Source organism: Pseudophryne corroboree, chromosome 5 (assembly GCF_028390025.1).
Source record: "Pseudophryne corroboree isolate aPseCor3 chromosome 5, aPseCor3.hap2, whole genome shotgun sequence".
NCBI lineage: Eukaryota > Metazoa > Chordata > Amphibia > Anura > Myobatrachidae > Pseudophryne > Pseudophryne corroboree.
This window is the reverse complement of record NC_086448.1, coordinates 610593945-610610603: the sequence shown is the minus strand read 5'-3', so window position 1 is coordinate 610610603 and position 16659 is coordinate 610593945. Positions and strand designations below refer to the sequence as shown.

At 45.1% G+C, this 16659-nt stretch overlaps 1 protein-coding gene across 4 annotated transcripts in view; it reads left to right on the top strand.

Moving 5' to 3' along the window:
• Positions 1-16659, top strand: part of MTCL1 (microtubule crosslinking factor 1) — a 350167-nt gene that overhangs the window by 96906 nt on the left and 236602 nt on the right. For all 4 annotated transcript variants that reach the window (XM_063923490.1, XM_063923487.1, XM_063923486.1 and 1 more), the window contains exon 3: positions 7201-7359. In XM_063923490.1, the coding sequence (XP_063779560.1) occupies positions 7201-7359 (159 nt within the window). The remainder of the gene's footprint in view (positions 1-7200; positions 7360-16659) is intronic.

Genomic DNA, 16659 nt, shown 5'->3' with positions numbered 1-16659 from the left:
TGCGTGCAGGATGGATTGGCTACTGGACATCAGCTCCAGAGGGACGATCACAGGTACAGCCTGGATGGTCACCGGAGCCTCGCCGCCGGCCCCCTTGCAGATGCTGAAACATGAAGAGGTCCAGAATCGGCGGCAGAAGACTCCTCAGTCTTCTAAAGGTAGCGCACAGCACTGCAGCTGTGCGCCATTTTCCTCTCAGCACACTTCACACGGCAGTCACTGAGGGTGCAGGGCGCTGGGAGGGGAGCGCCCTGGGAGGCAAATGAAAACCTATTTGGCTAAAAAATACCTCACATATAGCCTCCGGGGCTATATGGAGATATTTAACCCCTGCCAGAATACACTAAAGAGCGGGAGACGAGCCCGCCGGAAAAGGGGCGGGGCCTATCTCCTCAGCACACAGCGCCATTTTCCTTACACAGCTCCGCTGGTCAGGACGGCTCCCAGGTCTCTCCCCTGCACTGCACTACAGAAACAGGGTAAAACAAGAGAGGGGGGGCAAAATAGTGGCAAAAATTATATTATAAAAGCAGCTATACAGGGAGCACTTATTATAAGGCTATCCCTGTCATATATAGCACTTTTGGTGTGTGCTGGCAAACTCTCCCTCTGTCTCCCCAAAGGGCTAGTGGGGTCCTGTCTTCGTTAAGAGCATTCCCTGTGTGTCTGCTGTGTGTCGGTACGTGTGTGTCGACATGTATGAGGACGATATTGGTGTGGAGGCGGAGCAATTGCCAAATATGGGGATGTCACCTCCTAGGGGGTCGACACCAGAATGGATGCCTTTATTTATGGAATTACGGGATAGTGTCAACACGCTAAAGCAGTCGTTTGTCGACATGAGACGGCCGGACAATCAGTTAGTGCCTGTCCAGGCGCCTCAAACACCGTCAGGGGCTGTAAAACGCCCTTTGCCTCAGTCGGTCGACACAGACCCAGACACAGGCACTGATTCCAGTGGCGACGGTGACGAATCAACCGTATTTTCCAGTAGGGCCACACGTTATATGATTTTGGCAATGAAGGAGGCGTTACATTTAGCTGATACTACTGGTACCACTAAACAGGGTATTATGTGGGGTGTGAAAAAACTACCTATAGTTTTTCCTGAATCAGAAGAACTAAATGATGTATGTGATGAAGCGTGGGTTGCCCCCGATAAAAAGATGCTAATTTCAAAGAAGTTATTAGCTTTATACCCTTTCCCGTCAGAGGTTAGGGCGCGCTGGGAAACACCTCCTAGGGTGGATAAGGCGCTCACACGCTTATCTAAACAAGTGGCGTTACCCTCTCCTGAGACGGCCGCACTTAAAGATCCAACAGATAGGAGGATGGAAAATATCCAAAAAAGTATATACACACATACAGGTGTTATACTACGACCAGCTATAGCGTCAGCCTGGATGTGCAGTGCTGGAGTAGTTTGGTCAGAGTCCCTGATTGAAAATATTGATACCCTGGATAGGGACAATGTTTTACTGTCTTTAGAGCAAATAAAGGATGCATTTCTTTATATGCGTGATGCACAGAGGGATATCTGCACACTGGCATCACGGGTAAGTGCTATGTCCATTTCGGCCAGAAGAAGTTTATGGACGCGACAGTGGTCAGGCGATGCGGACTCAAAACGGCATTTGGAAGTTTTGCCGTATAAAGGGGAGGAGTTATTTGGAGTCGGTCTATCAGATTTGGTGGCCACGGCTACAGCCGGGAAATCCACCTTTTTACCTCAAGCTACTCCCCAACAGAAAAAGACACCGACTTTTCAACCGCAGTCCTTTCGTTCCTTTAAAACAAGAGAGCAAAGGGATATTCATATCTGCCACGAGGCAGAGGAAGGGGGAAGAGACACCAACAGGCAGCTCCTTCCCAGGAACAGAAGCCCTCCCCCGCTTCTACAAAAGCCTCAGCATGACGCTGGGGCTTCTCAAGCGGACTCGGGGGCGGTGGGCGGTCGTCTCAAGCATTTCAGCGCGCAGTGGGCTCACTCGCAGGTAGATCCCTGGATCCTGCAGATAATATCTCAGGGGTACAGGTTGGAACTAGAGACAGATCCGCCTCGCCGTTTCCTGAAGTCTGCTTTACCAACGTCCCCCTCCGAAAGGGAGACGGTTTTGGAAGCCATTCACAAGCTGTACTCTCAGCAGGTGATAGTCAAGGTACCTCTTCTACAACAGGGAAAGGGGTATTATTCCACTCTATTTGTGGTACCGAAGCCGGACGGCTCGGTAAGACCTATTCTAAATCTGAAGTCCTTGAACCTGTACATAAAGAAGTTCAAGTTCAAAATGGAGTCACTCAGAGCAGTGATAGCGAACCTGGAAGAAGGGGACTTTATGGTGTCCTTGGACATCAAGGATGCGTACCTCCACGTTCCAATTTACCCCTCACACCAGGGGTACCTCAGGTTCGTTGTACAAAACTGTCACTATCCGTTTCAGACGCTGCCGTTCGGATTGTCCACGGCACCTCGGGTCTTTACAAAGGTAATGGCCGAGATGATGATTCTTCTTCGAAGAAAAGGCGTATTAATTATCCCATACTTGGACGATCTCCTAATAAGGGCAAGGTTCAGAGAACAGCTAGAGAGGGGATTAGCACTGTCTCAAGAAGTGCTAAAACAACACGGCTGGATTCTGAATATTCCAAAATCCCAGTTAATGCCGACAACTCGTCTGCTGTTCCTAGGGATGATTCTGGACACGGTTCAGAAAAAGGTTTTTCTCCCGGAGGAAAAAGCCAAGGAGTTGTCCGAGCTTGTCAGGAACCTCCTAAAACCAGGAAAGGTGTCTGTACATCAATGCACAAGAGTCCTGGGAAAAATGGTGGCTTCTTACGAAGCAATTCCATTCGGCAGATTCCATGCACGAATTTTCCAGAGGGATCTGTTAGACAAATGGTCAGGGTCGCATCTTCAGATGCACCAGCGGATAACCCTGTCTCCAAGGACAAGGGTATCTCTTCTGTGGTGGTTGCAGAGTGCTCATCTATTGGAGGGCCGCAGATTCGGCATACAGGATTGGATCCTGGTGACCACGGACGCCAGCCTGAGAGGCTGGGGAGCAGTCACACAAGGAAGAAACTTCCAGGGAGTGTGGACGAGCCTGGAAACGTCTCTTCACATAAACATTCTGGAACTAAGAGCAATCTACAATGCTCTAAGCCAGGCAGAACCTCTGCTTCAAGGAAAACCGGTGTTGATCCAGTCGGACAACATCACGGCAGTCGCCCATGTGAACAGACAGGGCGGCACAAGAAGCAGGAGTGCAATGGCAGAAGCTGCAAGGATTCTTCGCTGGGCAGAGAATCAGGTGATAGCACTGTCAGCAGTGTTCATCCCGGGAGTGGACAACTGGGAAGCAGACTTCCTCAGCAGACACGACCTTCACCCGGGAGAGTGGGGACTTCATCCGGAAGTCTTCCACATGCTGGTAACCCGTTGGGAAAGACCAATGGTGGACATGATGGCGTCTCGCCTCAACAAAAAACTGGACAGGTATTGCGCCAGGTCAAGAGATCCGCAGGCAATAGCTGTGGACGCGCTGGTAACGCCTTGGGTGTACCAGTCGGTGTATGTGTTTCCTCCTCTGCCTCTCATACCAAAAGTATTGAGAATTATACGGCAAAGAGGCGTAAGAACGATACTAGTGGTTCCGGATTGGCCAAGAAGGACTTGGTACCCGGAACTTCAAGAGATGATCACGGAAGATCCGTGGCCTCTACCTCTAAGGAGGGACTTGCTTCAGCAGGGTCCCTGTCTGTTTCAAGACTTACCGCGGCTGCGTTTGACGGCATGGCGGTTGAACGCCGGATCCTAAAGGAAAAAGGCATGCCGGAAGAAGTCATTCCTACTTTGATTAAAGCAAGGAAGGAAGTAACCGTGCAACACTATCACCGCATTTGGCGAAGATATGTTGCGTGGTGCGAGGATCGGAGTGCTCCGACGGAGGAATTTCAACTGGGTCGATTCCTACATTTCCTGCAATCAGGATTGTCTATGGGTCTCAAATTGGGATCTATTAAGGTTCAAATTTCGGCCCTGTCGATTTTCTTTCAAAAAGAATTGGCTTCAGTTCCTGAAGTCCAGACTTTTGTTAAGGGAGTGCTGCATATACAGCCTCCTGTGGTGCCTCCAGTGGCACCGTGGGATCTCAATGTGGTTTTGGAATTTCTAAAATCTCATTGGTTTGAACCACTAAAAAAGGTGGATTTAAAATATCTCACATGGAAAGTGACCATGTTACTAGCCCTGGCTTCGGCCAGGAGAGTGTCAGAACTGGCAGCTTTATCTTACAAAAGCCCATATCTGATTTTCCATTCGGACAGGGCAGAACTGCGGACTCGTCCGCATTTTCTCCCTAAGGTGGTGTCAGCATTTCATCTGAACCAGCCTATTGTAGTGCCTGCGGCTACAAGTGACTTGGAGGACTCCAAGTTACTGGACGTTGTCAGAGCATTAAAAATATATATTGCAAGGACAGCTGGAGTCAGAAAATCTGACTCGTTGTTTATATTGTATGCACCCAACAAGATGGGTGCTCCTGCGTCTAAGCAGACGATTGCTCGTTGGATCTGTAGCACAATCCAACTTGCACATTCTGTGGCAGGCCTGCCACAGCCTAAATCTGTAAAGGCCCACTCCACAAGGAAGGTGGGCTCATCTTGGGCGGCTGCCCGAGGGGTCTCGGCATTACAACTTTGCCGAGCAGCTACGTGGTCAGGGGAGAACACGTTTGTAAAATTTTACAAATTTGATACTCTGGCTAAGGAGGACCTGGAGTTCTCTCATTCGGTGCTGCAGAGTCATCCGCACTCTCCCGCCCGTTTGGGAGCTTTGGTATAATCCCCATGGTCCTTTCAGGAACCCCAGCATCCACTAGGACGATAGAGAAAATAAGAATTTACTTACCGATAATTCTATTTCTCGGAGTCCGTAGTGGATGCTGGGCGCCCATCCCAAGTGCGGATTATCTGCAATAATTGTACATAGTTATTGTTAACTAATTCGGGTTATTGTTAAGAAGCCATCTTTCAGAGGCTCCTCTGTTATCATACTGTTAACTGGTTTTGATCACAAGTTGTACGGTGTGATTGGTGTGGCTGGTATGAGTCTTACCCGGGATTCAAAATTCCTCCCTTATTGTGTACGCTCGTCCGGGCACAGTACCTAACTGGCTTGGAGGAGGGCCATAGGGGGAGGACGTGTCTACTGTACATTTTCAAAATGTCGACATTGTAGCCTAACCCAATCTAGCCTAACCCTAATTACAGCCTAACCCTAACTGCAGCCTAACCCTAAGTACAGTCTAACCCTAACTGCAGCCTAACCCTAAGTACAGTCTAACCCTAACTGCAGCCTAACCCTAACTACAGTCTAACCCTAACTGCAGCCTAACCCTAACTACAGTCTAACCCTAACTACAGCCTAACCCTAACTACAGTCTAACCCTAACTACAGCCTAAACCTAACCCTAACTACAGTCTAACCCTAACTGCAGCCTAACCCTAACCCTAACTACAGTCTAACCCTAACTGCAGCCTAACCCTAACTACAGCCTAACCCTAAGTACAGGCTAACCCTAACTGCAGCCTAACCCTAACTACAGTCTAACCCTAACTGCAGCCTAACCCTAACTGCAGCCTAACCCTAACTACAGCCTAACCCTAAGTACAGGCTAACCCTAACTGCAGCCTAACCCTAACTACAGTCTAACCCTAACTACAGCCTAACCCTAAGTACAGTCTAACCCTAAGTACAGTCTAACCCTAACTACAGTCTAACCCTTACTACAGCCTAACCCTTACTACAGCCTAACCCTAACTACAGTCTAACCCTAACTGCAGCCTAACCCTAAGTACAGTCTAACCCTAACTGCAGCCTAACCCTAACCCTAACTACAGCCTAACCCTAACTACAGCCTAACCCTAACTACAGTCTAACCCTAACTACAGTCTAACCCTAACTGCAGCATAACCCTAACTGCAGCCTAAACACTTGTCTTTTGCAAGTTAAACTGCAGTGAGAAACTTCTAATTTCCTTACAGGGAGCATCCCTAAAGCAATTGGTTTGGGAGTCCACCCGCAAATACACAATATTAGATTTAATACTCACAAATGGTGACAATATCAGACATATATGTGGGTGAGAACCTAGGTCCCAAAAATAATTATTTTTGCTCAGAATTCATTACAGAACGATAGGGGAAGGGGCCACGGTTAAGTTGCAAGGACAGTCATAAAAATAAGGTAGGTGAAAGCACATTTACAAAGGAGACGTCCTAACAGAACTCTGATAACTGAAAGTTTATAAATCCAGATAGGATACATCCAGGGTTACTAAAAGAGCTTAAGGATGTGCTGGTAGCACCATTAACCAAATTTTCAACCTATTACTAGATACAGGTGCAACTCCAGAGGACTGGAATTGAGCGAATGTAGTTCCACTGCTCAAAAGTGGAAGCAAGGAGGAAACAAGTAACTGCAGATCAGTAAGCCTTACATCAGTAGTAAGGAAAATAATAGGAACACTATTAAAAGAAAAAGTTGTGGAATACAAATGTAGCTACGCTCATTGTGGTCTTAGAGGTGCGTGTGGTCACATCAAACAGGCGCATTCGGGCCTAGATGTAGCCACGATGAGCGTGACTACATCTGTATCTTAAGTTAAACAGCTTTCCAAACAGCATGGATTTACTGGGAAGAGATCATGCCAAACAAATCTTATTGACGTTCTGCCTCCATGGCTAAAATAATAGATCTGGGGGACGTAGATATAGCTTATCTAGACTTTAGTAAGGCTTTTGTCGCTGTCCCACATCGCAGACTGCTAAATAAACTCAAAAGTGTGGGATTGGATTATAAAACTGTTAAAAGGATATGTACCTGGTTGAAGGATAGGAGAACCCCAGGGATCTGTATTTAGACCAGTGCTCTTTAATAACTTTGTTAATGAGATTGCAAATTATATTGAAGGGAAATTATGCCTTTTTGCAGGTGACACACATAATGATCTAGGTAGACTTGAGGATTGGTCAAGAATGTGTCAACTACAGTTTAATGCCAAAAAATTCTAAATCACGCACTTGGGTCTCAAAAATCCAAAAGCAAAATATAGTATGCTACTTTTTTGTTAACACCTGCTGAATCTGCTTGAGGACTTGTATTTGCTGCTCAATGTCTGTGTGTATATATATTAACAGGTAGCCAAAGATGTATCTGTGAGATTGCACCATGAGCTGGAAAGTGTGGAAGGGAAGCGAATCAAATCAGAGGATGAGAATGAAATGCTGCGTCAGAAAATCATTGAAATGGAAGTGTCCAAACAGGCATTGCACAATGAGCTGGACAGGACAAAGGAGGTACTGTAACTAATACACTGCTGCAGTGAGAAACTGTACTGTATGGCAGAAGAACGGGGTGTATCCACTGTAGGTGACTTTAGCCCACTTTGAGAGTTATATAGCTAATGTTGGAGACTGTATGCTTGCAGTCAATTTCCAATCATATTTATCAACATGCCAAATAGCGATCTGACCAATTTTGGTTGGAGTATTATCAGGCATAGGGGTCTGTTCAATTAATCCCACAAATCGGAAAAACTGCATTTTCTGACTTTTATAGGTTGAATTTGGATTCGACCTATTCAAGTCTGTTACCGGTTTTCCAACATGTCGGAAACCATGTGGATCGGCGGATTAGCTGCGGATCCACGTATTTTGTTGGATTTGCTGGCGGTTTCCTACAGGTTTTTAGCCAGTTTTCGACAATGGCGATCCGACTTAAAAAAAAGTCGGATTGGCATTGTCGGAACCGGCCAGAAACCTGTCAGAAATGCCCGAAAATTGAATAGTGAAGTGTCTGATCCTCTCCGTCAGAGAGGATCTGACACTAATTGAATATACTCCATAGTGGTCATTTGCAGGCTGCACATGTGGCATTATTGCAACGGATACTGGACAGTTGTCCCATTATTGCAGCGGCGTAAGGCCAATATAAACGTCCTATAACGACTGTATGTTTTGGCTGAGATGTGAAGGTTGTAGAGACACTACCATTTCCATCAGTATGGGAATTGCTCAATGGGAAAATTAGGTTTATATGATGCATTTGTCATGGATCTGATCTTACTGTATTTAATCATCATTTACGGCATATTGAAGGGGATCCGGTCTGAAGATCGACAGTGACTAGGTCGACAATGTTTAGGTTGATCACTATAGGTCAACAGTCACTAGGTCGACATGTTTTCAAGGTCGACAGGGTTTCTAGGTTGACATGTTCTAGGTCGACAGGCCAAAAGGTCGACATGAGTTTTTAAAAAAAAAAAATCATTTTTTTCTACTTTTTCATACTTAACGATCCATGCGGACTACGATTGGGAGTAGTAACCTGTGCCGAGCACAGCGAGGCACCTTGCCCGAAGCATGGCGATCGAAACGAGCCATGCGAGGGGACACGGTGCACTAATTGGGCTTCCCGGTAACTGTACGGAGAAAACGACACCAAAAAAACATGAAAAACTCATGTCGACCTTTTGACCTAGAACATGTCGACCTAGAAACCCTGTCGACCTTCAACCCCTGTTGACCTAGTGACTGTCGACCTATAGTGGTCCACCTAAACATTGTCGACCTAGACACTATTGATCTAATGATCCACACCCATATTGAAGATATCCTCTGAGTTGATGTGGGTGCAGATAGAAAAAGTGTAGCCATTTATATCATTAGATGTAGCCTAATGAAAAAGCCTATCATTGAGTGTGTTGATCTTCTGACACATACCACTTGTGCCATGTCATGATGTGAGGAAGGGGAATGGAGGCCAGTGAGAGGCCACAGACTGAGAGCTAGATAGTGGGAGTTGCATGTTACAGCAGCGTAGTCTCCTGATGCAGGAAGACTATAGTGACAAACACACCTCCATAGGAGAAAACGTTCATATATCCAACCTGTTTGGACCTGGTGGAAACTGAATCAAAATGTACTTATTAATAGTTATAGAAAGTTTATGTTCATTTAACTTCTTATGTCTGCTTATTAACATTTATTTATATAGTTCTAGCTTCCAGCAGTTCCTAAGTGGGAGCAACATAAAGGTAAGTACACACTTGCCTATAAAGTAAACTATGTAGCTCATTTTGCTCTTCCTGAGCTACGTCGTTTACCATACCGACTAGTGTGTACGCTGCCAAACGACGAGCGATGCACGGCCCCGCGGGTCGTTAACGACCCTCGCTGTCTGACGTGCATGCAGCTCGATTTGGACTACCTCCAAAAACTGCATGCACGGCCCGGCCGTGGCGTGACGTAACTGAGCGATATCGTTTGCATATCGCTCAGTGTGTACGCACTACCGATGACTACCCCGGCAGAGAAGGGAACACACTAGGCAACATCGCTCATAGAGCACATCGCCTTGTGTGTACCCACCTTTAGTGTAATGTATTTATTAACAGTTAACACTAATAAGACAAAATTGGGTATTAATAAACATAGCAACTGGTAAGAGGGCCCTGCTGATTTAAAGACCAGTATTATTTGTTATATATGTTCTTTCTCTATTCCTCAATTGTGCCTTCTAAAAGATCGTGGCTCTGTCTGTGCCTAGTCACGCCAGGTGAGGCGGATCACCGGGAGCGAACGGAGCGTGCGTGCATTTTAGATGCGCACGTGCCCTAATAGGAGCGAATGGGAGCATCTGTGTACGCTCGGCAGCGGGCCTGCGATATAGCCACGCTCAATGAGCATTGCTCCATCTGTAGATATACGGGTTACATACTATTTACCGGAAGGCGGTATGCCAGCTGTCAAGTTCCTGACAGCGGTATCCCGCCCGCCAGAACGCCGGCAGCTGGGCGAGCACTAAGAGTCTCCTTACAGGCTCGCTGCACTTGCCGCGCTGTGGGCTCGGTGGCTCGTAACGCTCGTCACAGGTTCTATTCTCACTCTAATAGCCCCTGTGCGCCTGGATTCTGGCTGTCGGCAGTCGGGATTTCAGCGTTGATATCCTGACCGCCGGGATCCTAACAGCCGGTAAATTGATTGCATCCCGTGGATGCACTTAGCTGTAGCTTTGCAGTTACAGTAAACTATTGTCAGTTTATAAACTTCATACTGTTTTTGCATCTTTGTACTGCCTATTATCTTGTGTTGTACTATCAGATTAGCAAAAGAGGGTTATATAGGATTAGTCTATACAGGTTCACAATTTGGGAGCTTCTTGTGTCATCTAGCAGCACAGGGACCAGTATATAACATAGCCAGATTGCAGCCACACAAAGTAGGCAACAAGGGGCTATCAATGCTTGTATATAGCAGCTGCCACTGTAGTAAGCACCCCTGTGAAAGTGATGTGAACAGACCATGAAATGTCTCTTAAAAAGCACAATGGGAGGAAATTATTCAAGCCTATTAAGGACATAGGACCTAATGGAAACATTAACTGACCTCAGTGTCTTCGCTTTATACATCGTTCTGCTTTGTTACATAGGGCACTTTTGTTATTACCCTTTATATCTCTAAAGACACAGTACAGTACATTTGTAAGAGAAGATGTGTGTTGGTAAATAGTACCGGTTAACCCTATAATTGTTTCTGTAGAAATTGTAAGCATGTGTTTTGATTAAGTGTGTCTGTTAGAATGTTATTTCTATTTATTTATTAGCTTGTTTACCGCTGCAGTATATTTTATGTACAGTATACGTCCATTTCATTATCCTTTTTTATTTTGTAATACATTTTCCTCTACATATTTCCTGAAATGCCCCCTAGCAGGAATGGTGCAGACAATGGGTAATAAATTCAGAGTCGTCCTGTCTGGTGCTATAAAGGGTGGCAAATGTCACATTTTTTTAATCTTGTCTCCAAAGCATGAGACCCCATTTACACTCACCGGGCAGCCATGAATATCGCAAAACATAGCTCAGTGTTACTGGGGGGGGTTATTATACAGTCTCTGTAAAATACACTAGGATTAGCGAAAGAAAATATTGATTAAAATAGATGTAAGAGTGCATATAACTTACAATTATTTGTCAGCAGGATGTAAGAAACGTCACATAAGGAGTGCTGGAAAATTAACATTCCAATATACATACAACAGCAAAAAGACATTATGCACAAAGTATGTGTAATAATAGCTTTACACCATGGGTAGTCCACACTTTCATATTGTGAGATCCGTTTTCTCCTCACCTGACCTATCACGTCACTGGCAGCTGGTTGTCGCATCACCATGGAGATATTCTTACACACTGTGTAAAATGAAAAATATTCCCAGTTACAAAGTCTAGCAGTGGTGTTTGGAGTTACATGTTATAATCTATAGATGTTCATAAACATAGAAACTCTGTAGGGGCATGTGCCATTAAATGTATATACAGAAGTTATAAAAAGCATAAGGTCACCATATAGCACAATAGCGTCACATCCGTCTGGTTACCATGAGAAAGCAGAGGAGACAACAGCTATAACCCAGACACTTTACTAACAAAAAAATAAAAATATTGAATTATCTTCCCCGTCTACGCAGCTGCTAGAACTTGTTTGGTGTCTTCTTTGTCTTGGACTCATGCTGTTGATATTGCCAAGAAAACCTCTAGACAGTTGCCTTGTTGGGCTTCAGATACCATCGGGGGCAGCCCTGCTGAATACCACAAAGCACAGGGAGGATTAAATGCAGGGTGGCAGCTGCACAAGGATTTGTTATGAATAGCTTAAATGGTTTTGTTAAAAGAGTGAATAGAGCAGAGCTGCCTGGAAGAGAAAAGGCATGGGGGGGGGGTTGGGGTGTAGTCTGTGCTGCAGCCGCACTTCACAGCTGACAGACCCTCGTTATTAGTAATGAAAACAGACCGCTCCTGTGATTTAATATGCAGTGAGATTTCCATGTCTTAGTCCAGTACACAACTAGTTACAAACTGTACAACAAATGTGTATTTGCAGAAGGATGTTTCTGCTCACAAAACACCCGGGAGAAGTAAAACCACTGAGAGTTCCTCTGTTTTTTGTTATACCTGTGTTGCAGTAACATCCTTTGGGGTTTTGGTTTCAAATGCCACCTCCTTTATGAATTCAGTAGTCCTGTATTACATGCAAATTAGATCATTGACAGTATGTCTCCAGAGCATCAGGAAATGTCAAGTGCACCAAGTGGTCTATGATGTGACACGAACCATTAGAAACCTACAAACTTCGTCTTTGCAGATTTTATCTTGTTTGACATTTTAAAGGAATCTAATTTAGATATGCTGTTGCATCTACTCTGTCGCTTTTAGTAATGTTTGTTTGATCATTTTGAAAAATCAAATCATGGTTTTTATTGCAGATCCAAGCTCTGGTATCCTGACCATATAAAATAAGCATGTAGGTTGTATGTATGTGTTAACGGGGGTACACACGGAGAGATCCGTGTTTAAAATCTAAGCAATCTGACTAGATTGCTTAGATTTTAAGCACGGATCTGCCGTGTGTATGCCCCGGTGCTAGATTGAGCCTGCATGCAGGTTCAATCTAGCGGGTCGCTCACTTCAGCGATGTGTGAAGTGAGCGGCCCCCCCGTCGTCACCCCCCCCCCCCCTCGCTAAGCACATCGCACTGTGCTGAGCGGGGGGAGAGATGTGTGCTGAACGGTCTGTGTTAAGATCGCTCAGCACACATCTCTCCCGTCAGTACCCCCCGTTAGGGTTATGCTTAGGGGGGTATTTATCAAAGCATGCAGAGAGATAAATAAGTAACCAATCGGCTTCTAACTCCCATTTTACAGGCTGTGTTTGAAAAATGACAGGAACTGATTGGTGGTTAGTGCTTTATCTCTCTCCACTTTATCTCTCGACATGCATTAATAAATATCCTCCTAAAATAGAAACAAACAGACACACACAAAAAGAAACATGCAAGGTGTCTATAATTTAAGTTCACCTATTCCAAGCAGTCTACATAAAAAACGACGTATCGGAATGTCGACAAATGAATGAGGCCATGGTAAGGAAACTCACCAAAAATGATTATATATATATATATATATATATATATATATATATATAGTCAAAATGTATAAGTGTGCGCTCATGTGGATCAAATATAATCTGTAGTAAAATATTTAAATATTTTCTTATAGTTTAAAATATTTTCACATGCATTCCTCACAAACGTGGGTGGCAGCTGATAACAAATTGTGGAGATTAGAATGTGTAAAAAATAGAAGTAATCAGCGCCTAATAATGCCTAGAAAATGACGGTGGGGACATAGAATGATATTTAGTGAAAAAATGGGACAAGCACTTATCTCAGATAGGAATCTTCGGTCCTCAGACCAATATCATCACAGTGATATGCAAAAGAGAAAAAGAAACAACCAATAGTGTGTACCGTTTAAACCTATATGTACTTATAGCATTTTTCTACTTAGTGAGTGTTAATTGGAAATGCTCCCAGAATATCACACTCCACAATAGCGTAGTAGAAAGATAATTTTTCACATTTAATTAAGTACATAAAATATATCCACAGTTTAAAACGAGCAGGTATCGCACGTACAAGAAACAAATGATATAGATGCTTATCTGTCCAGAAAAATACGGTCCAGGATATCTCCCTTCACATTTACTGTAGTACATAAATTAAACCACGGTTTAAAACGAGCAGGTATCACACATACAAGAAACAATTGATATAAAAGCTTATCTGTCCATCAAAAGAGGGTCCAGGGTAACTCCCGACGAGTTTCGTCCCAATGCAAAGGACTTCATCAAGGGGATCTATAAATTGTACTATTATTTTATTCGGACTATTACAATGCAGTATAGTTGTGATTTCAGTACAGTCAATTCATAACATGTTCAATATGTTGCCAACTATTACTACTACCGTCTGTAATTTCAAAATAGCATGTTGAACTGTTGAACGCAAGATCTCACTGGAAATGTTTAGCATGTGACGTGATATGCTTTCTTTAAAATCCGCCAAAGTTGCCATGTTGTCATGATAGACCAGGCCTTTGACATACCCCCCACAGCCAAAAATCACCTAAAATCTTTTTGTGGAGTGAGAATTGTCATGCAGTATATTCAATTGAAGTCGAAAGCTGCCGTCTGTCGAAAAGACGGTAGTTTTGGACTTTTTAAGGTCGAATCGTGATTCGACCTATTCAATAAAACCCCAACATTTTTGACATGTCAATGAATTCGACTTGTCGAAAAGCACATGGATTAGCGGAATAGCTGCCGATCCCCGTGCTTGTGTCGAAAACAGGGCCAAAACTGACAGGTTTTGGCCCCCTTTTCGACCATCTCAGTTCGACTTTAAAAAAAAGTCGAATGAGATGGGGACAGCAGCGCCGGAGACGGGGAGAGCCGAGGCGGGGACGGGGTGAGCAGCGCTGGAGGACAGCCGCCGCTCACAGCAGCGTCCACCCGGCTCCAGCAAGCAAGACCTCACTTGCTGGAGCCGGGTGGACGCTGCCGTGAGCGGCGGCTGTGAGAGAGGGGGAGACGGGGAGCGGCGGCGGCTGTGACGGGGGGACGGAGCGGCGGCTGTGACAGGGGGGACGGAGCGGCAGCTGTGAGACAGGAGGGACAAAGGAGAGTGGCGGGCAGACGGGGAGGAGAGCAGCGCTACAGCAGCGGCTGTGTAGTTGCTGCTGTAGCGCTGCTCTTCCACGTCTGCCCAGCGGCTCTCCCCCCCCGCGCATCTCAATTCGACTTTTGTAAAAGTCGAATTGAGATGACCATTGAACAGGCCAGGTCGGATCCATTCCGACAAATGAATGTCAAATTTATCACTAATCAATCATCTTTGTTAGGCAAAGTGAAATCTATCTGCTGCTCTGTTCAGTAAACAAGGCTCTGCAGTTGAGCATTTTTAAACCAGTAAATATAAACAAAATAAAATCATGCACAATATGACAAGAAAAGACACGGAATTGTTTGGTGCAGGAAACAATGTTGGGATTCTGAGTTGAGACCAATGTAAGTAACTTTGCTCCTTGGAACAACCATGTTTTCTATGCAGGTGGGACAGATGTAAAGAGCACAGAAAAATTTAGATTTGGGAGGGGTCGGTTTAAATTGCAGTGAGCACAGATGACAATAAAGCTGCCCAGTATTTGTGGGATGCATGCACAAGCAGCCAGTATTTACCCTGCATGCAAAAATAATGAAATGTATTTGCACGCCTTGCATTGTAGCATGGTTTCCCAAGGTACAAAGGGGGAGATGTATGAAAAACGTCCTAACGGACATTATGTGCCTTGGGCCGTATCACCACATTATTGCGGTGATCTGCCCTGTCACTCCGCCCCAATGTACTAAACAGGCCCCTGCCGATGTGGGAGGGCACTATGCCACCTTCCCGCGATATGCGTCCACCCACATCGGCCAGACTGATATCGCCGCTAGCTGTACTAGCGCGCATGCGCCGTCACCTCAGCTCCCAGTGAGCCCTGCGGAGTGAGGCGGCGCATGCCCGGTTTGGCTGTGAGGCCGCCGTGCGGCGGAGGACATTGAGGAGACGTGTGGGAGTGACGTCAGAGGCCGCAGGGGGGGACGTGGTGGCGGCGAGCAATAATGTTTTTTTAAAGGACAAAAAAAAAACCAAGACCTGTACAACACGGCCAACACCAGCCCCGACCTGGCGAAAGGACAGAGGGAGATTATCGTGAGGTGAAGAGCCACCTCACCGTTCATACATCAGGTGCCCATCGCCTTCTTATGCACACAGCGCAGCAGTCGTTAATGCAGTATGCGCTGTGTGCATTCCTTAAATCCCCGCTGAGAGCCGCTTCATACATTGCGGGGAGTGCATGACTTAGCGTGCGCTATGTGCACAAAGGCACATAGCGACGCTTCATACATTGGCCTCAATGTTACTTGCTTTCTAACCCCAGTTCAGAAATAGGACTCAAAATTTATCAGAATATTATCAAACTCCCCTCCCCCCAATACTCCACCCTTTCAAAAGTCTTATATGTTTATAGACACACTACACACATGTAACTAATAAGGGAACCCCAGCGCTGACAGCTATCACTGCGCTGCTGAGTCCTGACTGTAAGCTATTATACTTACATCATTTGACTGGGTTCTCAGGTTTCAGTTTCCCCGCACTCCCTTGCCACCTGGTGCTCGTTTTAATCTGCCATATATTATAACAGCATATTGTCGAAGAGCTCATACTATATTGTACTATCACAGTACAGCATATTATAGCCATTTACAGTTGGCAGGGACATTCTGGGAAACCAGAATACGGCTCTCCGACAGCAGCTGTAACTATAACAACACACAGCCAAGTTTTGTAGCTGTACAGCATTTACCAATATGTAATACTGTAAATATAAGATGAACCCACTGGGAAATAAATAGAAAACAGACAGTAATATTTGCCAGTTCTGCATCATTTCTATTTTCTGGGTTTATTTTTGTATTGCATATTTGCATTATTTTGTTCAAAATGTATTACAGGAGTATCACTTTGTTTTTAGTTTGGCCTTGTTTGTTCTGCTGTATAAAGTGGACAAGATATTTCTGCCACACAGCGTGACAGGCTGTTGCTTGTATCAGTTTGTGTTTTTCTCAGGCAGTATAACTAGAAGGTCTTGTCATTTCACATTATCAGCATGTAATGTAATGTGCCAGGGAATGGGCTGAGTAGGACGTA